The 25,183-nt window shown below is 40.0% G+C and overlaps 2 protein-coding genes across 2 annotated transcripts in view; both read right to left on the bottom strand.

The window, feature by feature from the left end:
- Positions 1-25,183, bottom strand: part of AKAP6 (A-kinase anchoring protein 6) — a 413,166-nt gene that overhangs the window by 352,652 nt on the left and 35,331 nt on the right. The gene's annotated exons all lie outside the window — the stretch shown is intronic.
- LOC102938858 (ferritin heavy chain) lies at positions 20,155-21,619 on the bottom strand. Its single transcript, XM_007065293.1, has 2 exons — positions 21,503-21,619; positions 20,155-20,565 (listed from the first exon to the last, which is right to left on the bottom strand). Exons 1-2 carry the CDS (start codon positions 21,617-21,619, stop codon positions 20,155-20,157), a joined length of 528 nt encoding a protein of 175 aa, XP_007065355.1.

The following is a 25,183-nucleotide window of genomic DNA, read 5'->3' as shown; positions in this document are numbered from 1 at the left end:
AGTGCTTAAATACAGGACAGTCCCTTTAAAAACGGGACATCTGGTCACCCTAGGTATAATTCTAGGTTAAAATGTCCCTTTTCTATCAATATTAATCATACACACTCATGGCTGACGGTAGATGACTATGTTCTACAATTCACAGTTACTTACAAACGCTTTGTTTGGTTTGCTGCATCATTGATCCACTTTTTCCTTGTTCAAGTCATTGTTCCCTTTGCTTTCCCTTTACGCTTTCTGTCTTGAATTATTCCCTTACCACCGCTTCTTTAGAAAAAGTAGTCAAGCTTCTCTCTAACTTTCTCAAGCTTCCAAATATTTTTCTTCTCTCTTACTCCAAGCTCATATGTATGTTTGTTTTCCCCCTCTGCATGATGTGATGCCAAACCCACATTTAGGCAAAATATCCACTTTGACAGTCCCAATTTCAGAGGCATAAACCACAATGAGCCAGATCACTTTTAAAAGGGGTTTCAGCTTCATACTAGGTTTGTGCCAGACTTTTCCGATGGTGAAGCAGGCTCCAATTGCACGGAATACTAGAGAGTCTAAAAAATGCAATTACTTCACCTGCTTATATTTTCCATTCCAATCTCCTACATCATTATCAACTTGATACTCTTCTTCCCAAGCATTTTTACGAGTGAGACTGATTTTCAAATGGGCCCTGATTTTCAAATGGCCATTTTGGATATGGGCCAAACCAAAAATCTTAGGTCTGACCACCACCATTTTTTTCATTTTCTATTATTATAGGAGTGGCAAGAAAGAACAAGGGGTTATGGTGCATTTGAAATCATATGAGAGATCTGAATTTTGAAAATGGCTCCTATCTTTATAATGGGACAAGCCAAAACCCCTTGACTCCAAATGTAATGTGTTCAAAATCTGGATACAAGTGTTGTGGTTTGAACACATCCCTATTCCAAGCTGTTAGGATATAGATCTTCAGGCCTGTCGGTAAAGGCCTGTACTCGAAGAATTTAGGTGTATTAGGCTAAGGCCTTTGGCTAAGCACCAGAGGCAGCCATAAGCTGGGAAGTGTACAGTCACATCCTCACATTCCAAACTAGCACCTTATTTCAGTGTGACTATTGGGCTGTTAGGAATACAATCCTGTCCTGATAGTGCCTATCACCTCCAGAGAAAGGGAAGTGCCTAGAAAAATGTAAAAGGAAACTTAGTTTGATAGCATCGTGTCTGGCAAGAACTCACTTATCAATAGCTGGGATGTGAAATCCTCACTTCTGTATTGTTTTGTCATTATAGTTCCCACTTTGCTATTGTCTGTCTGTATAATCTCTGTCTGGTTCTGTGATTGTTCCTGTCTGCTGTATAATTAATTTTGCTGGGTGTAAACTAATTCAGGTGGTGGGATATAATTGGTTACATAATCATGTCACAATATGTTAGGATTGGTTAGTTAAATTTCAGGAAAATGATTGGTTAAGGTATAGCTAAGCAGAACTCAAGTTTTACTATATAGTCTGCAGTCAATCAGGAAGTGAGAGGGTGGGTGTGTGTGGGGAAAATGGGAACAGGAAATGGGGGTGGGGAAATTGGAATCATGTTTGGCTAAGGGCAGGAATGGGAACAGGGACACAGGTGTAAGGCTCTGTGGTGTCAGAGCTGGGAAGGGGGACACTAAGGAGGGAAACTGGAATCATGCTTGCTGGAAGTTCACCCCAATAAACATCGAATTGTTTGCACCTTTGGACTTCGGGTATTGTTGCTCTCTGTTCATGCGAGAAGGACCAGGGAAGTACGTGGGTGAAGGAATAAGCCCCCTAACACAAGCCTATAGGACCTAAAGATTGTGAGAGCTAGGTAGCTAGATACCTTTAAAGATCTGGCCCATAAAGCATTAAGGTGGCCAACCTTTTCCTAATATCACTGAAATTAAAATGTTGGCAATATAGAAACCAACCAGCCCTAAGCAGGAGAAGGAGAAGGGAAAGGGAAACTGGATTAATTATCAGCTGCCATGGACGTGAGGTAGAACATGGCATCTTGGCAAACAAAGTGTTACTGGTTATCAGGATGATGCTGCACAAATGAGATGGTATATGACAGCTTATGGTAGAATTATCTAAGGCTCACTAGAAAAAAATATTAAATAGAAAACCCAGGTTGCCTTTGTGAAGCAAATAGGGGCAGTCGTGTAAAAGAGTTTGTCTAAATTTGCGTTTATACCCTCTGTAGTGGAAGCCCATACGAAACTGAGAAAGAAGAGTAAGAGTGTATATTTCTTTAACAATTAGTTTCCATATATTTGTATTATATTTTAAAGGGGAAAATTTAGAATTAGGCGGTTCTAATTCCAAACTTATTCTGCTAACTACACAAACCAATCAAGATTTGCTCTTGTGGTTTATGTTGTCACCTGCATCACTTTATGAAATTACAGATTATAGCCACATAAATCACAGCTCCTCTTTTATTCCTCCATACCTTGCCTGTGTTTAGTGTTTAGACTTTATGAAATGCTTGTAGGATGCGGCATGCAGTAATTTCATTTATAACATCTGTACCCCATGTTATAAGGTTTCATTGACTGTTTGTATTCTAAACCTCTGAAATTCTGTAAGTAATCAAACAAGAAAGCAGCATTACATTAATGTAAAATGTTGGCTTCATACAGACGGTGTTAGGTCCTGCCCACCAAGATGGCCCACTAAAACCAAATGAGCCATTGTGAAACATCACAGAACAAAGATTTTGTTAACTTACTTACACACACACACACACACGGAGAGGGAGAGGGAGAGGGAGATAGATAGATATGGACTTGTCCCATCAGCCTGTACTCTGGGGGAAGGGAATAAAAATCCCTAACAAGAAGAAACTGGATCTCTATGATGCTTGGACTTGGGAGGGCAAGATTTCTAAGCATATGCAAAGGATCCCCAGCTGCTTAGCCTGGGTTAGCCCTAGAGGACATATAGAGCTTGCATATTATAGCAGCCTAAGGCTGTAACTCATTTGTGAGAGTACATTTACTTGCTTTAACCTTGTAAATAACTCTTTTATTGCTTTTTCCTAGGTCTGATCTACACTATAGACCTACGTTGGTATAACTACATCACTCAGGGGTGTGAAAAATCCACACCCATGAGCGACAGTTATACTGACCTTAACCCCCCGTGTAGACAGCGCTATGTCAACGGGAGAGCTTCTCTGGTCAACACAGCTACCGCCTCTTGGGGAGGTGGAGTAACTATGCTGACTGGAGAGCTCTCTCCTATCGGCATATAGTGTCTTCACTTAAGCACTGCAGCTGCATTTTAAATGTACACTTGTCCTTAGTTCATAAATCTTTACTTAATTTACAGTAGGATTGGCTACAAGCTTTGTCTAAGGCGCAATTGACCTGGAATAAGTGACTGGTCCTTTGGGACTAGGAGTAACCTGAATATTGTTATTTTTGGTGTAAATGTCGATCTATCACAAAGGCAAGCTTACCTGGGTGGCAAGATAGATTGGAGTACCCAGGGAGACTTTCTGTGATTCCATGTTAAGATTGTTATCGTGCTTAAGGAGTTCATACTTGATTCTGGGTCAGTGAAATCTAAATATAGAACTCACACCCAGTTTGAGGTTTGTGCCCCACTTCTTAATACTCTGCCCTGAGGTTGGTACTCATGCTTCCTGAGCCATGCCAGACAGCTTGATAGTGAAACCAAAAGTTCCTTATATAGTAACACTATCTTGGTTTTGTAGTCTAGTCCTGTGCTAATTCAACCTAGTTTACTATTCACTTTTTATTACTACACCCACTACTGCAGTACACTAGACTGGTGAATGTAATCAGTATCCTACAGCATATTTGAATATCCATATATTTAGGCCAGTGGAGGTATCATACACTCAGATCATAAGAACCTGCAGTAGGCTCAGAGAATTTAATAAAATTCTAGCTTGTTAGACAATGTACTTCCAGTTGCAATATCAGAACCTATTCTTGCTCGACTATAAACTAACTTTGAGCCAAGTACTTTTTCTCTCTTGATGGCCAGAAATGAGAGGAGAATTAGATCCCAAAAATTAACAAAAGCATAGAAACATCAAATAATAAGCATAACAAACTTTTTAAATCAAACAAGTTTCAAATCACCAAATGGTGAACTGCCAGAATTGCTCAATGAAGAGTTTGTGATTGGTTGGGTGGGACTGTGAAACCATAAAGAACTAATACAGTAGTTAATTTTAGTCAACAGCATCTCACTTTCCTGATAAGTTACTTTAAATCATATATGTTATTTGCATACTTTTTTTATTTGATAGCTAGTCCTATAACTGGAACAAGCAATACTGCTCTGCTCCTTCCTCTTTATAACTTTCTATTCTCCCATGTTCCCTCTGCTACTGCCTTGTGACAAGTTCAGGGCAAGACTGTAATATCAAAGATGAATCAACTAATGGACAACTTTCCCATTTCTCCTGGTCTCTTCCCAAATATCCATATAGAAGGCCAACCAATCAATAACATCTCCCTTTACCCAGCTTCCGAACGCCTTCCTGCTGCTGCATGCTAGAGACAGCACATGTAAGCCATTCATCACACTGTACTACTTCTCCCTTCTCTTTTCTCCATTACTAAGAGAGACTGTCCTATGGACAGCTTCTCATTCCATTCAGAATTCCATGGACTACTATTGGCAATCAAAGACATCACTATGGCAGCTACAGAAAGTGCTTATACATCAAATTAACATTAATAAAACAATGCATCATTTTAGTGCTATTTAACAGCTAGAAACTAGGACAGTGGTTCTGAACCCGTGGGCCACTTGCGACCCCATCTGCACACAGCTGCAGCCCATGTAACAGCCTCAGGGCCATACATGGAGTATATATTTTGTGTGGATGTATAATACATATAGAGAACAGCAGATGTGGCCCATAATGGTAAATAGGTTGAAAACCACTGAAGTCAGAGAACCAGTACCATGAGACCAACCAGCTCTTCGAGGACACCACTTCAGGAAACACTGGCCCAAATTGCATCTTCCCTGTTTTCCTAAAAGTTTGGGGTGAGTCAGAGGCAAAGCACAGAACTCTCAGCATGGGAGGCACAAGGAGTTTAGGGGACTTCATGCCACATTTGTGCCCTTCAGGGCCTGGGCTGCTCCAGGGGTTGGAGAAGCCCCCAGCATAATGTAGACAGTTTAGCAGGACTTAAATTACAGCAACCTCCCTGGACTACCTTAGGGGCTACAGCACTGCATGCTGTGGCCCTACCCCGACACACCTGTCCCACCCCCAGCTCCACCCACACAGTGTCCTTGGCAATGGTATACCCCCTACTCTGGGGCTTGCAGAGGTAGGAGACAGTGTTATAGCTCAGGAGACAGTGTCTGTCATCCTCCGTGTCTGCACCAGAAGAATCCTCCTTTAGTCAGATATGGGGCTCTTAGGTCCTATGCTACTCCAGCCATTTTTATGCCACGTTTAGTTCTCACTTTCTACTAAACTCTGATGTTTGCATACTTGTATGTGTCCAGTTCGTGAAAGTTTTGTTTGTTATAGCTCACTGTCCTGTTTCTGTATCGTGAAAAGCTTCTCTCAAACCATTCACCGAGAGGACTTTCTGACTAATATTTTCACTCTTATTGTTTGTAGGCATTTTCTATTTTAAAAAATTTGCTAAAAATGCAATGACCAAAAAGAGAACCTGAAGTACAATTTACAATATGATTATAAGTTCTTCAGAGCAGGGAACATGCCTTACTTTGTAAAGTGCCGTTGAAACTTATGGTCTGTATACATGATTTGTTATAATAATATAAAAAAAATAAAGAAAACAGATTATACTTCTTCGATAAGCCAGAATTAAACAACAACATGGGAACAATCTAAAGAGCCATCCCCTGATATTTTAACTACATTAGGTAGTGTCAAGGTTCCTTTCCCACTCTGAACTCTAGGGTACAGATGTGGGGACCTGCATGAAAGACCCCCTAAGCTTATTCTTATCAGCTTAGGTTAAAATTTCCCCAAGGTACAAACTTTTACCTTTTGTCCTTGAACCTTTATGCTGCCACCACCAAAGTGTCTAAAAAAATAACAGGGGAAGTGCCCACTTGGAAACGTCTCCCCTCCCTCCCCCAAAAATATCCCCCCAAGCACTACACCCCCTTTCCTGGGGAAGGCTTGATAAAAATCCTCACCAATTTGCATAGGTGAACACAGACCCAACCCTTGGATCTTAAGAACAATGAAAAAGCAATCAGGTTCTTAAAAGAAGAATTTTAATTGAAGAAAAAGTAAAAGAATCACCTCTAAAATCAGGATGGTAAATACCTTACAGGGTAATCAGATTCAAAACACAGAGAATCCCTCTAGGCAAAACCTTAAGTTACAAAAAGACACAAAAACAGGAATATACATTCCATTCAGCACAACTTCTTTTATCAGCCATTTAAACAAAACAGAATTTAACGCATATCTAACTAGATTGCTTACTAACTCTTTACAGGAGTTCTGACCTGCATTCCTGCTCTGGTCCCGGCAAAAGCATCACACAGACAGAGAGGACCCTTTGTTTCCCCCCCTCCCCAACCCCAGCTTTGAAAGTATCTTGTCTCCTCATTGGTCATTTTGGTCAGGTGCCAGCGAGGTTACCTTAGCTTCTTAACCCTTTACAGGTGAAAGGGTTTTTCCTCTGGCCAGGAAGGATTTAAAGGTGTTTACCCTTCCCTTTATAATTTATGACAGGTAGCCTCTTACTATACAAGTTGTCCCAGTGAAGTCAACAGGACTCTGGAGTAAGCAACTGCCCATTGTAAGTAAGGTTATCAGAAGCTACCCATAATGAGTGGTAAGAACAGCAGAGCAAATAGTGACACAAAGGAAAAGGAGCTATGTATGCACACATTTTGCAAGCACAAACCACACATTTATCTGTGCAAACAGGGTAACAGATGCCCAGGTGTTTCATTTACACAAAAAGACTTAGACAACAGAGCTGTGTGTTTAGATTAATCAAAAACTGTCCGTAGTAACTTTTTGCAAAACCATAGCAACATACAGACACAAACTGAAACACACAGGCTTACGGTTTAAGACAATAATCTGAAAAGAACCAAATTGTCAGACATTACTCAGCATTTGTAAATTTGGCCTACAGTATGCTTTTAAAAAGAAATGACTCTCCTTGCTTTTGCAAAAACAAGTGGAGTCAGTGTTCTTTCCCTGAAATGGACTCTTGATAAATAAAAGGACTGATATTCTGCCACTTAACATTACTCATGATGAACACGCCTAAGAAGCTAGGAAAAAACAAAGAAAGACTGATATTTGACTTCAGTTGGATAACTGGAATCAAGTTCCTATGGAATCACATCTTACACCCCCATTTTGTGCCCAAGGAGTTCAAACAAAGGAGATACAGTCAAACAAAGACAAGACATGTACGTTGCATCCAATTTAAATTCAAATTCAAATCCATATTAAACCTGACTCGGTTTTGTAACAAGGAACAACAAAATAAGACTGACAGTGAATTAATTTGAATATACTGGGTTCTCAGCGAAAGACTTCTGTAATGTATATTTGAACCAAAACATTACATTGCAATGTTAAAGTTAGCAGATGGTATAAAAATTGAGGGAAAATGTTAAATAATGAAGAGGACAAGTCACTGATTCAAAGTGATCTGGATTGCAAACTAGATGCAAGCAAACAATGTGTGTTTTAATATGGCTAAATGTAAGTGTATACGTCTAGGAACAAAGAATGTAGGCCATACTTACAGGATGGGGGACTCTATCCTGGGAAGCAGTGACTCTGAAAAAGATTTGGGCGTCCTGGTGGATAATCAGCTGAACATGAGTTCCCAGTGCTATGCTGTGGCCAAAAGGGCTAATGCTGTCCTTGAATGTTTAAACAGGTGAATCTAGAGTAGGCATTGAAGGTTATTTTACCTGTGTGTTTGGCACTGGTGTGACCACTGCTGGAATACCATGTTCAGTTCTAATGTCCTCAATTCAAAAAGGGTTCAGAGAAGAGTTATGAGAATGATTAAAGGATTAAAAAAAACACATCTTACAGTGACAGACTCAAGGAGCTAAGTCTATTTAGCTTAACAAAGAAAACATTAAAGGATGACTTTATTACAGACTAGAAAGTACCTACATGGGGAACAAATATTTAATAATGGGCTCCTCAGTCGAGCAGAGAAAGGTATAAAACAATCCAATGGCTGGAAGCTGAAGCTAGAGAAATTCAGACGGGAAATGAGGTGTAAATTTTTGAAGGTTAATAATGTTTGCATTGACAGCCAATTGATCTATGATAAGGTTCTTCCCCCAGAATTAGGCTACACAGAATTCACACTATGGAGTTCAATATCTTGTGTGGAGTCTCAGGGTGGATAACGAGGACACTCACACTGAGTACAAAGTAATACCTTTGTTAAAATAATGGATAAAGCTAGAAAAGATCCAAGCCACAAAAGATAGAGATAATACACGATTGGGGTTATGTATGGTGTCATGCTATGCATAAGCTCTTAGAACTGCATATTCACACCCTTAGTTGAGGGCCTGGTGGTAGGAGATAAAAGACCAGCCCTGTCTCTGGCATGCCACAGCATCCAATGGTCCAAGTTTCCCAATAAATTGAACGGTCAAATGACAGACCTTTTTTCATAAAAAACTGAAAATTGCTTAGTATAATTTCTCATCTTCAAAAGGCTTTACAAATTTATAATTTCTAGAAACATGTTTTTTCTTAATAAATATTTTTGAACCTGCAATTATTCTATAGCGTTAGCAGCCAATAGAGGTTTAATTTTTTAAGAGATACAAGTCAGATTTCCCTGTGCATATAACTTAACCCGAGAAGTCATGCAAGATGTTCCTTGCATGACACACACGTGACTTTAATTTCAATGTATAACACTCCGATAGTTTTTCTTTTTAAATATTTTCTATCCTAAATTGTATTTTTAAAAATCTTGTTGAACCAGGATTTAGGAAAAAATGGAAATACAGACTCTGACAGATCGTAACATTACCCACTGGCCATTCAGTTCGAGATTTTTCATTTGAAGCCATCTTTAAAAAAATTAATGTAAATTGAAAACTCTGAGTAGTATGCCAGGGGCAATGATTTCAATAATCTTCTCCAATCTCTTTGAATCCTAGTTTTAATCCATGCTAAAGATGTATATGTGGACCCAGGGTGTAATGATGCTAGATGCAAAGGGGAAATTTTTAAGCAGCGAAGCATACAAATATGGTAACACAATGGGACTAGTGCACCTAACTACCTCTTAATCATCTAGAAAATAAACCTCCAACTCCTATATGAATATTCATAATGATATTGCTACTTAACACAGTATTCTCATAGAAAATATCAGTGACATGAAATCTTAAATGTTGCCGTTTTTGTATTTTTAAAATATTTTTGAATTTCTAGTCGTTAACTGTGCATGAATCATTAACACAATTAAATAAAAAATCCAAATCACCCTCTCCACCCATACCTCACTATAAAACCCTTCTTGAAATATTAGATGCATGTGCCTCTTACAATATCTAGGGGCTCTAGTAAACAGAGATATTAAGTGATTCTTCCACCATATATACACACGCACGCACACACGCTAACACGAAGCTGAGGAACATGATTTGCCCCTCCAATAGGTCTAGCAGAAAGGTGACACCTGAGAAAGCTTTCCTTCTTGTCTCAACAGCTCAGGTATTAATGTTTAACACTTGACCCAAAAGTGTTGACAGGTGTCAAAAACAATGAGACAAGTATTATCAATGCTTCTTCATTGTTGCAGAGAACTCAGTTCCCAGAACAGAAATGGATTTGCAGTTGTCTGCAGACTGCTCATCCATGACATTTATGTCCAGTCAGAAAAGCAAGAAGATACAGCATCATGTTAACAAGAAGAAGTGGTGGGACATATAGTGAAAAACCAACATAATCTTAAATATACAGCAAGCACAGAATAAAATTTGAGCTGTATGTGTGTGTTACAAAGAGGTCCACTCTTCTTTACATGGTGAAATGTTCATATTGGCAAGACAAGCAGTGGTGAAGACTACTCAGAGCTGAATATAAGCGCCGCCTTCACTGCTGGTGATAGATTGAACTCTCACATGAAAATACATGCCAAGGGAGAACCTCTGCAGTCTGTGTGTCACCAAAGATGTGCCTTTATCATGCTCTTGGGCAGGGCTGCCTTAGGTGAATAAGGAGCAATGGGTGTGCAAAGACCCACACAAAACATTCAATCCCCCTGATTCACAGGCCAGATATGAGTAGCTGCTGTCCCTCCCCGATGGGTTCAATTAACTCTTCATTACAGGCTCTATTGCTGCCATTGGTTTTCAGGTTGTTAGAGAGCTCTGGAACATACACATGTGGATTCATCCGATTTCTCACTCATTCATATTGGATCAGAATTTTGGAAGCTTGATACATATACAAACAACAATACAGGAAACTGAACTTTGTTATACTTTCTATCTAAGTTTCTGCTGGACAAATTTAAATAATTGGGAAAAATCTCAAATGGTTTGCTAGTACTATATAGTATATGTCACCTAACATGCATGATTCTCTATATAAACATACAGTTGAGTTTATATTACTTGTTAAATATTCAAATAATGGGAGAATGAAAACACATTTTGGAGAATGAACTGGGTTCTCAAATATATGCATGTAGCTACCACTTGTGCATGTATCCAAAGACAGAATTTGGCCTTAATTCTATATTTTCTTCTCTAGATGAAATGGCGGTGACAGAAATTAAGTCATCATTGCATTGTACAACCAGGACCAAAGGTGTTCAAGTATTCTGAATTTTACTTTGCAAATGTTCATGCAAGCATTCTCCCAAGAAAAACAAAATTTACAGAACACCAATACTGAATTCATTTAATACATTTTTTGCCATTGCAAACACAAAGGCCTTTGTGCTCATGTTTAAAGGAAGCCTAAAGAGGCTGCTGGGAAACAGTTTAATGAAGTATGGCCCTAATCCCAAGCCACTGAAGTCAATGGGAGCTTTACCATTGACTTCAGTGAGTAAGATCAAATCCTATAACCACATCCCAAGGAAAGCATTAAATCAGTAGGATGCTGGTGGTCAGCACACTGCCCACCAGGGAAGCTGAAGGTCCCCAAGGATGTAGGAGGGTGGCACATCATTACCTGGGGGAAAGGAGTACAGCTCTCCTTCTTAAAAAAGTTTGAGTGTCCTTACACTTCAGTCTGCATGATATAGGTCTCCTGAAATGTTTTGTATCCCTGAAAAGTCACGATTACCTGGATTGCCAGAGTGTTAGATGGGGTGCTAATTTTGCTATTTGTACCCTGTGCACTTGGGAAGTTTCTCTAGTACCTTTCATGTAATTCTGTGTAGTTCTGGCACTTGGTCTCTTTAAAAGAGTACATTTGAGCTAGCTTGAGCGTCACCAAATTTCTCTGATGAAAGGTAACTGCCTTTGAGGATGTTTTTCTTGTTTCTCACACTAACCGATAGGATTTCCAATACTGAGTACATAAATTATATTTATTTGTGATCTCTAATGTAGCATTGTGTATGTTACAAATTATTTTATATGGCTGTGTCATCACAACTGTAAAATACACCACCACAAAAGTTCAATTGATAATACCGTGTACATACACATTGTCACACACTTCCCAACCACCATATTATATGTCCAGCCACACAGTAAAGCACAAAATATACAAACAGCCAATGTAAGTAAATTATAGAAAATGCCTCAGCATTTAAAGAGCAAATAAATCAAATGGTACCATTTACATGTACATCCCCACACAAAGTGAATGTACATATACACACTATTATAATCGCTCTCGGTATATACTACACACACTCCATCATATATGTCTATATTTTTATATATATAAAAATCACACACACACAGAGAATACATCAAAAGAACATTCAGGTTTCTAAATCAAGCACTGAAAAGTTCGGAAATGCCAGAAAAAGGTTCCTTGTGAAATCATCTTTTATCCCTCATGTGTGTATTCATGCAATTAATGCATTACACTGTATCATAATGATCATATACTATTTTTTCCACAGGAGCCCTGCCTCATTCATGCACAGAATGAATGGTGCTCACTTAATGAACCATTATTCAATATTGTGTTTTATGTTCATTGCTTGCTGTGTGGCCCCATGCTTTATTTACTACACAATAGTCATATCCTACTTTGAATACAAAATTGTTAGTTTTCTCATAGGACTTTTTATGGCATTCATCACTATAGTAGCTGAGTGCTTCACAAACTCTAACGAATTTATTTTCACAACACCCCAGTGAGGTGAGCTGGCATTACTATACTATCCCCATTTTACAGTTGGGAAACTGAGGCACAAAGAAATTAAGGTCAAAGACTGGGTGCCCAGATGGAGATGCCTAGGTCCTCAATTGTTTAGCCTACTTTGAATATATAAAATGCTATATAATGCTAAGCAAATCTCCCTTTGTCTTAAATTGCAGGTGTGAGTGCTCAGCACTTCTGTAAATTTAGACCCCCCACGGTATCAGGTTGGGCACCCAAAAAATAAGGAATGCACAATTAGTAGCCAACTGTGAAAAATGTAGTTAAATGGCTTATCTATATGGCGAGTTACTGTACAGCAAGCCAGGGTGTGAATATACAGCACAGTAATGTCCGGTGTAAACATGGCTACAGTGCAGTGAAAGTCAGAGTGTGGCTGAGCGTGCTGCCATTTTTGCTGAAATTTTCAAAAAAATTTCAACCTGTGGTTGACACCGAGCACGGTAAATTTAATCCCAAATAGTTTAAGTTTGACAGCATCATAAGCAACTGAAAATAAGGTCTTATAACAAGATATGTCAGGAAAAAACTAACTATAGATAGTGCTGGAATCTTAACCTATAATATGCACACACCGTGTGTGTGTGTGTGTGTGTGTGTGTAAGTTTCTATATAAAATGTGTACACATACAAACCTATACTTTTTTTGTTACTGTGGATATCCAAGCAAAAATTCAGACTTTTAAACAGGTTGGTTTCTTAACTTCTCTAGTAGATGGCCTTTATTTTTGCCTGACTGAGCACAATTCGCCTTTCAGCTAATACTTTCTGCATTACAAGTATCCTGGTCTGATCTATCTATTCCTGTTCTTTAACATTACAAAATAGCTACAAGATGAGGAACATAACTCTATATAGAAAGATAATGGAAGAAGGGGGGGAAAAAAACGGGATTTCTGGTAAGATGACTTACAAAAAATACCTTTGCCAGTAGTCTACAGGATTTAAAGGATTCCTTTAAAGTAGATAGGAAATGTTCTAACAGAATTATGACAACGAAAGAAAAAGCAAAGGAGATCAGCTAGAAGTCAGATGGCTCTCTTCCCACAAAAATAAATATTTGATATTAGTCATAGAACCATAAGGTTAGAAGGGACTGCAAGGGTCATTTAGTCTAACCCCCTGCCAAGATACAAAGGATTTGTTGCATCTAAACCATCCAAGACAAATAGCTATCCAGTCTTTTTTTTAAAACCTCCAGTGAAGGAACTTCCATGACTTCCCTTATCCATTGTCTTATTGTTCTTCTAGTTAGGAAGTTTTTTCAGAAATTTAATCTAAATCTGCTATGCTGTAGTTTGAACCCATAGCCTCTTGTCCCACTCTCTCTGGCAAGAGAACAATTTTTCTCCATCTTTTTTATGGCAGCCTTTCAAGTATTTGAAGACCACTATCATTCTACCCTCCTCCCCTTAATCTCCTCTTTTCCAGACTAAACATACCCAATTTCTTTAGCCTTCGCTGATATGGTTTGCATTCCATCTCTTTGATCCCTTTTTCACTTGCCTCTGGATCCTTTCCAGTTTCTTTATATCCTTTCTATGCCACAGTGACCAAAAACTGGACACAGTACTTCAGCTGAGGCCTAACCAGCACCAAGTAGAGCGGTACTATCACCACCCATTACCTACATGCTATGCCTCTGTTAATGCAACCCATAATTGCATTTGCCTTTTTTTTTTCCTTCTTTTTCAACAGCATCATATTGTTGACTCATGTTGAGGTTGTGATCCACCACAACTCCCAGATCCTTCTCAGCAGTGCTGCTGCCAAGCCATTTTTCCCCATTCTGTATTTGTGCATTTGGTTTTTCTTCCCTAAGTGCAGCAACTAATATTTGTCTTTATTAAATTTCATTTTGTTGTATATAGCCCAGTTCTCCAATTTATCAAGATCCCTCTGAATTTTAGCTCTATCCTCTAAAGTGTTTGCAACCCACTTCAGCTTTGTATCATCTGCAAATTTGATCAGTATGCTCGCTAGTCCTACATCCAGGTCATTAATAAAGTTGTTAAACACCAGATCCAGACCAGATCACATGAAACTTTCTTCCAACCTGACATCATTCCATTAATAGTTACTCTTTGTTTGCAGTAGTTTAACCAATTATGTATCCACTTAATGGTAGTTCTATGAAGCATGCATGTCTCCAATTTACTTATTAGAATTTCATGTGGGATTAGGTCAAAAGCCTTGCTAAAGTCCAGGTATATTATGTCCACTGCCTCCTCCAATCCACATTTCAATCCAATCCAAGCTTCAAATCCTAGTTCAAGTAAATATTTTTGGAAATAGTTCTACGTTTGTTTTCTGTGCAGTTACCTGAAGACAACTGAATGACTCATTTATTGCCTTATCAGTAAATAGGTTCTTTTATTTATTGTCAAACCTTGAAGTAGGCATCATAGCTATTGAAGAGCATTTATTTATTGCCCAAAGAAAACTGGTACTTATCGGTTAACTCCCATACAAAGTTTGTAGAATAAAAGTGTACCTATATAATGCATGCTTCAGATAGAACAAATCTACTGTATTATTTATCCTGCTTAGTTTCACAAGTAAAACAAAGCTATTTTTCTTCATGCAACAGTTTTATTTGAAGTCTTGAACAGCTGATTTAAAGATCTTGTTTTACCAAACCCTTTGACCTATACTCAGGATTTTAAAGCAACTTGCCATTCGATAATATGCATTATTGTTCTAATGACCTCATGGCATGTGGAAACAGATTCTTTATAGCATACAGTAGTGTCTAGATGATGATTAGTTAAATGGAGCCCCATGCTGGAAGTATGTTACTGTTATTCTCAGAAGGGAACCCAACAAATTATATGAATAATTCATTGTTTTGAGCCTAAGTAGCATGATATAATATTTCAAAACAGGCAATGATGTGTTTTTGTTTTCCAGCATTTCAATATTACAAAGCAAGTGTGAATGGTGAATTTTTGTGTTTTAGAAATACTGTATTCAAAAATGTCACAAACCCAGGACTTCCAGTAACAGCTCTCTTTCTACTGAGCCTGACCAAGGAATCCTTAGAGAGCAATCCCATTCTCTTTCTTGGGCCCCTCTTCATACCTACTGATAAAAATCTGCCATAGATAAGCAGATTAAAATATGCAGGGTAGTTTACAGTGCCAGATAGAAATTTGAAACAAAATATTAAAGGATTTTTATTCAGAAAGACATTGATGACAATATTCCAAAACCTGTTTTTCCCCCCTAAAAATAAGAGGTAGAATGTCAGAAACAAGTTGCATCAATGCGTTTTCAAATTGTTCCTCAAACTCTTTACTCCATGGGTCCATAAAAAAAAAAAAAAAAAAATCTTGTACCCAAGATTACAGGGTTGGAAAGACACCTGAACTGAAGGATTCCCTAGCATCTGGATTAAGCAGGACTCTGACCCGTAGTGTAAGATTTACCATCACTATTGGGTTTATGTACCACCTCTGAGGCGCAAAACATCTTCCCAAATACATGGAAGACATGCAAGTAAATGATTAGAACAAAGGACTGAATGCCAAAAGGAATCAGGATTCCAACCCAGATGAATTGCTTGTGTAGCTGAACAAGTCACATGACTTCAGTCAAATCTACTCTAAAATTACACAAATTGTTTTTGAAATATTTTGGGGAACGAAGAAAATAAATTTGTTTGCACTTCTGTAACTGAAAAATATCTTTTTAGAGGGGAACTTAGTCTGTCATATGGACTGTAGCTGCCATTTTGGGGAGAAAAAAGTCAATCTATTTTATTTAGAAAAGTGATTACCTCACACTCCAAAAAGTGTATTTATAGTTGATGGATTTAGTGTGCTTCCTCAGTCGTCTTTTTAACACAATGGACTGTGAAAGTTGCATTGGGGGCAATAATCCTCCATTTAACATGCCCATCAATCTGTTTTGCCAATGACTCTGGCATCTAAGGATCTCAGTTCCAAAGAATATGGTGAGATGATACACTAACAGCTGTGATGGAGCTGCTATTGTTGTTCTTGACAGACATCCATGTATTAAGGACTTAATCTTTAATTGAAAGCTTATTGCCAAGAGAGTACTATATGGCTGAATGGCATACTAATGAGATATGTAGATTTTAACTGCTAAACCACTCATTCCCATCTGGTCCAGCTTGGCAGTGATCTAAAATCACTACCTTATGAAGGCTCATAAGCTAACTTATGTACAATGAAGGGTCTCAGTCCAGTTATTAGTGGGGAAATGTTCACAGCAGTTAGTCAAAATACTCAGCAATCCAAGGATTTTTAAAAGAAAAAAGAAAAGAAAAGAAAAAGGTGCTTGCTGCAAAAGCATTATTGTGTAGGTGCTCATTCGTTTTCTATGCATTATTCCAAAAGAACGTTTTGCTGCATCTTACATTTTAGAACCTATGTAAAAGGAACAAAAAAAAAAAAAGAGAAAGTGCTATATCTAACAGTACCTGCAATAAAGGGATGTTTGTTTGATGACTTACGCACATGTTAGCATGCAGCTTTCATCTTGGGTTTAGTCTTGGCATTATCAGAAACAATGTACCATAGCGATTATTTGATCAGAGAGGAATTTGTCACATTCATGGTACACTGACAAAAGTGGGCATAAGATGGAGCACTCATAGCCTTAAAGCAACAGTTAACTTGTAGCCAGTTTGTGTCAGTTGTTACCTCATTCCCTCTCAGCCTGTTACGTCCCACAGCCAGACTCTTCCTCTTCCCTTGCCCCTCCCACACTTCTCACCCTCTTCTGCAATCTCCCTTTTTAATTCGTCTTGCTATTACCATATTCCCTCTACTCCTGCACTCTCTCTCTCTCCTTCCCCACATGTTGTTTGGGTCCTGAGTGCTCCCCTGCGCTCTTCTTTTTCATATCTGCACTGCTGTAAGCTCCGTTTCTGCATCCTTCTTTGTGGAACAAACTTATATGTAACTTATATGCGTGTAACCCTTCTGCCCGTCAGAGTTGGCAGCAACAAGGGCCGGGTTCAATATCTAGGGGATCCATTCCAATAACACAATGCAAACCGGCTCGAGCCCCAAACCCAGTGACCTGGGACAAATATATACCACCCCTGCTGGGCGCCTCCAAGAGGCAATACTTCCCCTCTCGCAAGCACATAGTCTGAGTGTAGCAAAAGCCTTTTAATAACAGAGAGAAACAATGTGGCATTATGTTGGGGAAACACCACCAACAGGATTCATAACACAACCCATGAGCAAAAAACGCACCCCAAGCAAATTGGGGCATGCCCTTTCCCTTTGGTTCTTGAGTCCAGCAACCCCAAATCACCCAAAAGTCCAGTGGCCCAAAAGTCTCTGTCCCTGGTCAGGGCAGCCCCAGAGTTTGAAAGTTTATCTGCAGAGCTTTACCTCCCAACCTGGGTGGAGAGAGAGAGAGGTAAGGGGCACCTTACATGATCTGAAGCTGACCGCCCCACAGCTCCATAAGCCTTTGCTTCACTCCGCCCCGCTCCGCCAGCCACCCCACGAACTGCTTCGCTCAGCTCAGCGGCCCACAAGCAGCTCCTGCCATCCCACAAACTGCTCCATGAACTGCTCCGCTCCGCGTCCCACAAGCAGCTCCCGCCATCCTATGAACTGCTCCACCAGCCTGTCCACAAGGCACTCCAGCACTCCTTGCAAACTGCTCCACAATATATCTTCAGGCTCCCCCACTACTTAACACAACGCTCAGTTATTTCAGCTCTTAGGTGAATTCAGCTTGTAGTAGGGAAGCCTCAGTGCTGGTGCACCATTAGCCCAAAGTGAGCTCAGCAGCCAGTAACTAGACTCCTAATAGAATCAAAATTAGCTCTGATATTCCACAGTGGAGAGAGGAGGAAGTGCAATTAGCATGTAAGGCCCTCAGCAAGAGGCCCATGCCACCAAGTATTAATATTTGTCCCCAGCCTCTCTATTCACAGAGTTTTGGAACCCATGTCCCTTGCCTAGCGAGTGCTACTTAGTTGATGGTGAATCCCTCCATCATAACAAGAGGCCCAGTACAGTTCCAAGCACAGTTCCCATAGTCAGGGTAATAACAATTTATTCTTCCTGCCCCAATAACAGAGACACTGGGGATCCCACAGCAGCCAAAGTGACCATTTGGGCAGCTATGGGCTCATGCTGGTGGGGTGGGTGTGCCTATGCAAATGAGATTAGCCCCTGAAGTTCTTTTCCACAACTTGCCACACCTCACCACCAGATGTCAGGGTGGAGCTCATCCTGACTCTGCTTACATGTGAATACAACAAAAGCAGCATACATTTCATATACTGGTCTTACATGCAATCACGTATATATTTACTAATATGAAAGTTTCACCTATTCCAGGCGTGTGTAGGCTGCAACATATGTTAAAAACCATGATAAACTACCTATACCACACACATTCACACCTACCCTGCTGGCCCGTGCTCTTCCTGCTTTCCTAAAAGAGTGCTACCCAGTGTTGGACTTTATTCTCCCTGACCATTTCCGAAGAGACAGGAAGCACTAGAGATGCACTGTGCAGTGTCCACCAGGACAGACCATGCACATACAAGGGTTTTCAGTGAGTGCTGAAACAGTGAAGCAAAAGATGCAGGAGAAGACTTCTCTGTTGTAGGAGAAGCTTCCTCCTCCCCACCCCCACTGGGGGAAAATTTGAAGCCATTTTGTGCCCTAATTGGGAGGGGTGTCAGAAAGTCTTGCACCCCTACCTCCTAATCATTCCACTAGTGGGTGTTGGGCTGGTGGAAGCAATAAACTCATGGTGCTCAGACTAATGCAAACTGGGAGGCCACCTTTCATGGAGAGTCCAGAATTTTGTGCACACAACCTTAATCAGTTCACAGGCTGCTTCAGGTTCATAATATGCAAGGAATCAATTGAACCAAATGAGAGGCACAGCTGCTCAACACCCGTGTTGGGGGCAAAGGAAACCTTTATTTTAAGTACTAACTTCAGGTACCCAAATCTGAAGCTTTTGGGTTCCCCCCGCCTTTGAAGTGGCTCTATGAACACTTTCTATAATGGACAAGGCAGTAGCACTATATGATTTCTGGAATGCAGGCTCTTGTAATACCCACAATCTGCCACATGAACCACCAACATAGTACACTTCTCTACAGAGCTGCCTCTGACATTAATTGTAACTGAGGCCTGGCCTACTCGAGAAAATTACATCAGCTTAACTATGTTGGTCAGGGGTGTGGAAAATCCACGCACCTGAGCAGAGTAGTTAAGCTGACCTAAATCCCCAGGTAAACAGCACTAGGTCAATGGAAGACTCCTTTAATTGACAAACACCACATCTACACTACAAAATTATTCTGACCTAACTTACATCAGCATTCAGCATACAGCTACCGCGGTTATTAAGTCATGTGCGTGCACACACTTGGCTTCTTGCGCATCCTCATCAGAAGTGCTTGTATCGATTCTATTGTCAGTTTGGGGCACTGTGGGACAGCCCGTAACAATCTACGCAAGCAATACAGTGCCTACAGACACTGCATCGACCTAATTACATCACCTGTGACTCTACACCCCTCGGGGAGGTGATGTTACTTAATCAGAGTAGGGAGACGCTTACGTCAGCGGGAGTCAAATTTAAGTGAAGACACTTCCACAGTGAGTTCCACACAAAGCAGCTTCGTTGACTTAACTCCGTAGTGTAAACCGGTGTATTTATACAACACTTAATATGATAGGGCCCAAATAACTGATTGTGGCAAATCCAAGTTCAAATTCTCTGTCATCAAACAGGAAGTCGTGGTAGGGGAGGGAGTTTCATGTAGCCTTAAATTGCCTATTACTTCTCCTATTTCAACATTGTGGTGCTAGCAATGTGTCTTCTACCAAATCTCCAGTAGGGGAGGATGGGCCCCAAGTAGTGGGTTTCAATGAAGTCGCACAAATGAGGGTCATTCTTGTCAGTTGCCAGCTTGTGCAGATCAAGGAGTGACTGGTTCACATTCTTTTCCAGGTGCAAGGCACACTCCATTGCTGTCAACCCATTCTCCCAATCATCACGATCTGGTTTCTTGATGTCCTGCAAAAAGATGCGACCGCCCCTCTGGTTCTGCAGCTTCATGAGTTTTTCAGCATGCTCACACTCCTTGTGGGACTGGTGCAGGAAATACCTGGCAAAGTTCTTTAGAGCCACATCATCCCGGTCAAAATAGAAAGACATGCTGAGGTACACGTAGGAGGCGTAGAGCTCCAGGTTGATCTAGTTTCAGCTTGTTCTGTGACCCACCCATTCCCCAGCTTTCATGACAAATGCTCTAGGCTCAGTCCCCTAGCACTCTGGCAAAGAGAATTCCCATCTTCCTCAAGGAGGAAGAAGAGAGACCTGCAGAGGACAGGCCTACACTTCATGCCATTCCTAGAAAGGGTTTCCAAGTTACAAAGAAGGGAAATAAATCCCCTAGGTGGGACCTAGGGATGAAATTGAAGTTAATATGGAAGGAGCAATGGGATAAAATTGAAGATCATTTAGGACAGTTCTGAAGTTACACTGAATATCACCTGCTTCCTAGACTTAGCAATCAGAAACTAAGGTTTACAAGGTACTTAAAGAAGAAAAGGAGTACTTGTGGCACCTTAGAGACTAACCAATTTATTTGAGCATAAGCTTTCATGAGCTACAGCTCACTTCATCAGATGCATACTGTGGAAAATACAGCAGATGTTTTTATACACACAGACCATGAAAAACAATGGGTGTTTATCACTACAAAAGGTTTTCTCTCCCCCTAAACCCACTCTCCTGTTGGTAATAGCTTATCTAAAGTGATCACTCACCTTAAGGTAAGCTATTACCAACAGGAGAGTGGGTTTAGGGGGGTGGGGTGGGGAGAAAACCTGGATTTGTGCTGGAAATGGCCCACCTTGATTATCATACACATATTGTAAGGTGAGTGATCACTTTAGATAAGCTATTACCAGCAGGAGAGTGGGGTGGGGGGAGAGAAAACCTTTTGTAGTGATAAAGACCCATTTTTTTCATGGTCTGTGTGTATAAAAACCATCTTCTGTATTTTCCACAGTATGCATCCGATGAAGTGAGCTGTAGCTCACGAAAGCTTATGCTCAAATAAATTGGTTAGTCTCTAAGGTGCCACAAGTACTCCTTTTCTTTTTGCGAATACAGACTAGGCTGTTACTCTGAAAAAGGTACTTAAAGGTTCACTCAGGGAAGCTATTTCACTGTTAACACATGCATTTGCATTTGGAGAACCGAACTTGTTTCCTTTTATCTTCAAATACGAATGGACATTCATAGAAGTTGCAGAAACACTGTCTGACCCTCATTGGCAGAGCCTCTGCAGAAACTGGAAATGCTCCAGTTCATTCTCAAAATTGACAACTTGTACATTTAGCAAAAATAAACTAAAAGCCAGATAGGACTTTGACATAAAATCACTAACAAAACACAAAGTGAATTTTTGGAAAAGAACTAGTCTGTAAATAGATTAAGAACGTACAAAAGTGTACCATGATTATTTTAACCAATCTGACTTTTACAACGGCAATCTCTCTCATATCTGCTGTGTCACTGCTTGGGTAACAGTATACCAGACATGCTGAAAACTGCTATGTAATAGCCTAGTTTCTCAGAAGCTGCATTTCTATTCCTGTTGCAATATGAATGTGATTTATTGTTTTAGCAGAATCTGGTTATATTTTTAAAAGTCAGTCAGCATGACTTAGTATAAGAAGAATGTAACAAACACTTGCTGGTTGATAAAAAATATGTGCAAAAGTGATTAGGACCTTACCTTCTCATGGGTGACATTTGCAGACAGAATAGATTTTATTGTAGCTCAGATTGTAGGTAGGAGCAGCTGCAAGGATAACTACCTTAGCTCGCCAATTTTTAAGATACCCTCCCCGATGAATACCTTACTCAGTAAATACATTATAAAATTATAAATTTGTCAATCCAATCTGAATCTCAGTTGTTTTGCTTCTTGTCAAACATTTTATCCAAGCACTATTTTATTACTACCACCATTGTTAGCCAATGTTTCTATTGAAGTGTCTCTAACGTATGTCTTGCAATCTCAGATTGAAAAATTTTAGAAAAGAAGAGCAGGTTATTTTAATTATGAAAGTAACTGGTACATCTACTCTTGACCAGTATTGACTCCAGAAGTAGAAGAAAATGGGAACGTTGATCTAATAATCCATTGCTTCGATGAAATTCTAGTTATTGAGGTTCGATCAGCCCATCTCCAGGGGCTGTCCAAAATCTCAGGATGTCTTCTGCAGAGACATGGATGCAACGTGTCTTCTAACTCAACACTTCTTTTCTCAATATGAATTCTAAACATCCAAGGTTGCCCTTTGCAATACATATTAATCATTTTTTCCTCTCTAATGACTATAACATTTCAATATACAATGTTTTTTAATCTACTTTTTTTAGCCATCTCTCCTACAACCCTTTCAATTCTCCTGGCAGCGAATATTCTATCACTATTATCACTGTCAGATATCAAAAGGTAAGTGCTTTATAACTGATTATGAAACAGTAAATCAAAGTTGTTAGTGTGTTTTCTTGCTAACCTATTACAAAACTATTTATCTACTTTGTGTTTCAAAATTAAATATATGAAATGGCCACTTCCAGCCAACAAGGGGGACATATTATCATTTGTTTAGTACTTAAACAATGAGCTTGGTCCTGTATAAAAACACAAAACTAAACACAACACCTGCCCCAAAGAGTTTACATTCCAGAAGGCTATCAAAGAAAGCACACACTGGAAAATACAGATTGGGGAGCAGAGGAAGGAAAGAGGAGATGAAAGTTGGTCTTATGGTTTAAGTACTGTACTAGGATTCAGAAGTGCCTTTCCCAGCTCTGCCACAGACTTCCTGTTGGATCTTGGGCAAGTTACTTATTGTACCATGTATCAGTTCCCCATATCTGAAATTGGGACCATAATAATTCTTATTTTGCCAGTTTAGACTATAATCTGTTCAGAGCAGGGATCATCTCTTATTATGTGTACATACAGCACCTAGCACACCAGATTTCAGCCTCAGTTGTTGTGTCTATATACTAATGGAATACAAATAGCAGTAACCCCAGCATCGCCAGTATTCCCACCCAGAACTATTGTGTAAACTCACTTCTTGTGGACTTCACAGAAGTGTGTTTTTATGAGGGATTTAAATGAGGAGAGGATAGTGGCTCAGTGAAGTAGGACAGGGATTTCATTTCAAATAGTCAAACACAGGAGCAGCAGAATGAGGTACTGAGCCTGGCAGAACAGAAGGGACACAGAGGAAGCCTACGTGACTAGCCTGACACGTAGGCTAGGGAATAGCAGTACAGGGCCTTGAAGGTGAGCACAAGAAGTATGAATCTGATGCAGTGTGCAAGGTAGACCCTATAGGGGGTCCAGTCTAAGGCTAAGGATTCAGACTTGACAACAGGGTTGTCTGACATCAGCTAGAGAGGTATTTCCTCCTAAGAACAGAAGAATGGCTATCCTAGGTCAGACCAATGACCCATCTAGCCCAGTCTCCTATCTTCCGACAGTGGTCAGTGCCAGGTGCTTCAGAGGGAATGAACAGAACAGGCAATCACTTTGAGCGATCCATCCTCTATCATCTACTCCTGGCTTCTAGCAGTCAGAGGCTAGGGACACCCAGAGCATGGGGTTGCATCCCTGACCATCCTATAATGTCTCATAGCAAAGGGAGAAATACAAAAAGGGTCAAGGGTAAGGACGAGAAAGAGAAACAAACAATTTGCTTTATAGCTTGCTACAGGCCTGCTTTATTTTACCCACACAATAAGCTTGTAAACAAGCAATATCATCTGACAGCTCCCCACGAAACTTCATGTCTGCATCCTACACCTGAAACTACGACAATGTCCAGCTTACAGCTTGACCAGCAAAGGGCATCTCTTAAAACAATTTTTATAGTTATAAACTGGAAGCAGGATTAGAGGAGCCTGGGCTTGTGCTCTTGGTTGGACACTTCCCCAACAAAACATTAACACTTCTATTAGTACAGACTAATGCTATAGAGCCTCTCTTTCTAAAGTGTGTCCGCTGTCACAGGACTCTGCATTGTGGGGCTGGGAAGTCTATTACACAGCGATTTCTAAAAGGATGGTTGCAGCTCCTCCAGCTGAAATATGTCTTTGTCCAAGTAAAACATGACATTTTAAAATGGTAGCTATTTTAAATACAGGCTGAATATACTTGGTGTCTAGGAGGCAATAGTTTGAATTGCTGCACCTTTGCTTTTAAAAAGTCAGGCATTTCGGTGTCTGCATCTGCTTCACAAAAGAGGCTGTTTAAAAAAAATTAATAGTGAAAGTGCTACAGTTCAAACTATGCTGCATTCTATAGCATTTACCCCTACTTCAGAGCCCAGTCCTGGCGGTGGGGGTGGGATAGGGCGTGTTGAATGCCTCCTGAACAGAAGGTGCTCATCACAATTCCAGGAGACATGTAGCATTTTTATAGGAACAGGCCCTAAAACATTAGCAGAGTCAGATTCATAAGACCCATCCTCAATCCTCAATTTTCTAAAGACCCATATTACTTTTGGGATGCTGTGATTATTCCATGAACTGGCAAAAAGTAGTTTACAAATGTAAAGTACCTTTAATCTCAAGATCTCTACGAGAACATCACATCTATATTCATTCACTCAGCCACTGAAATGCAGCCACTTGTAGGGTGGCAGATGGACCACACATTGTGGGAGAAGGAGAAGAAAATTTGGCCAAAGATGTCAGGGCAAATCTTTTATCTGACATGTGCCTTGAGAACTTCAGTGTCCATGCAGATCAGAGCAAGCTCATTCTTTCAAGTGTC

This window comes from Chelonia mydas, chromosome 6 (genome assembly GCF_015237465.2).
Source record: "Chelonia mydas isolate rCheMyd1 chromosome 6, rCheMyd1.pri.v2, whole genome shotgun sequence".
Taxonomy (NCBI): Eukaryota; Metazoa; Chordata; order Testudines; family Cheloniidae; genus Chelonia; species Chelonia mydas.
The sequence above is the reverse complement of the archived record's forward strand: the minus strand, read 5'-3'. Positions and strand labels throughout refer to the sequence as shown.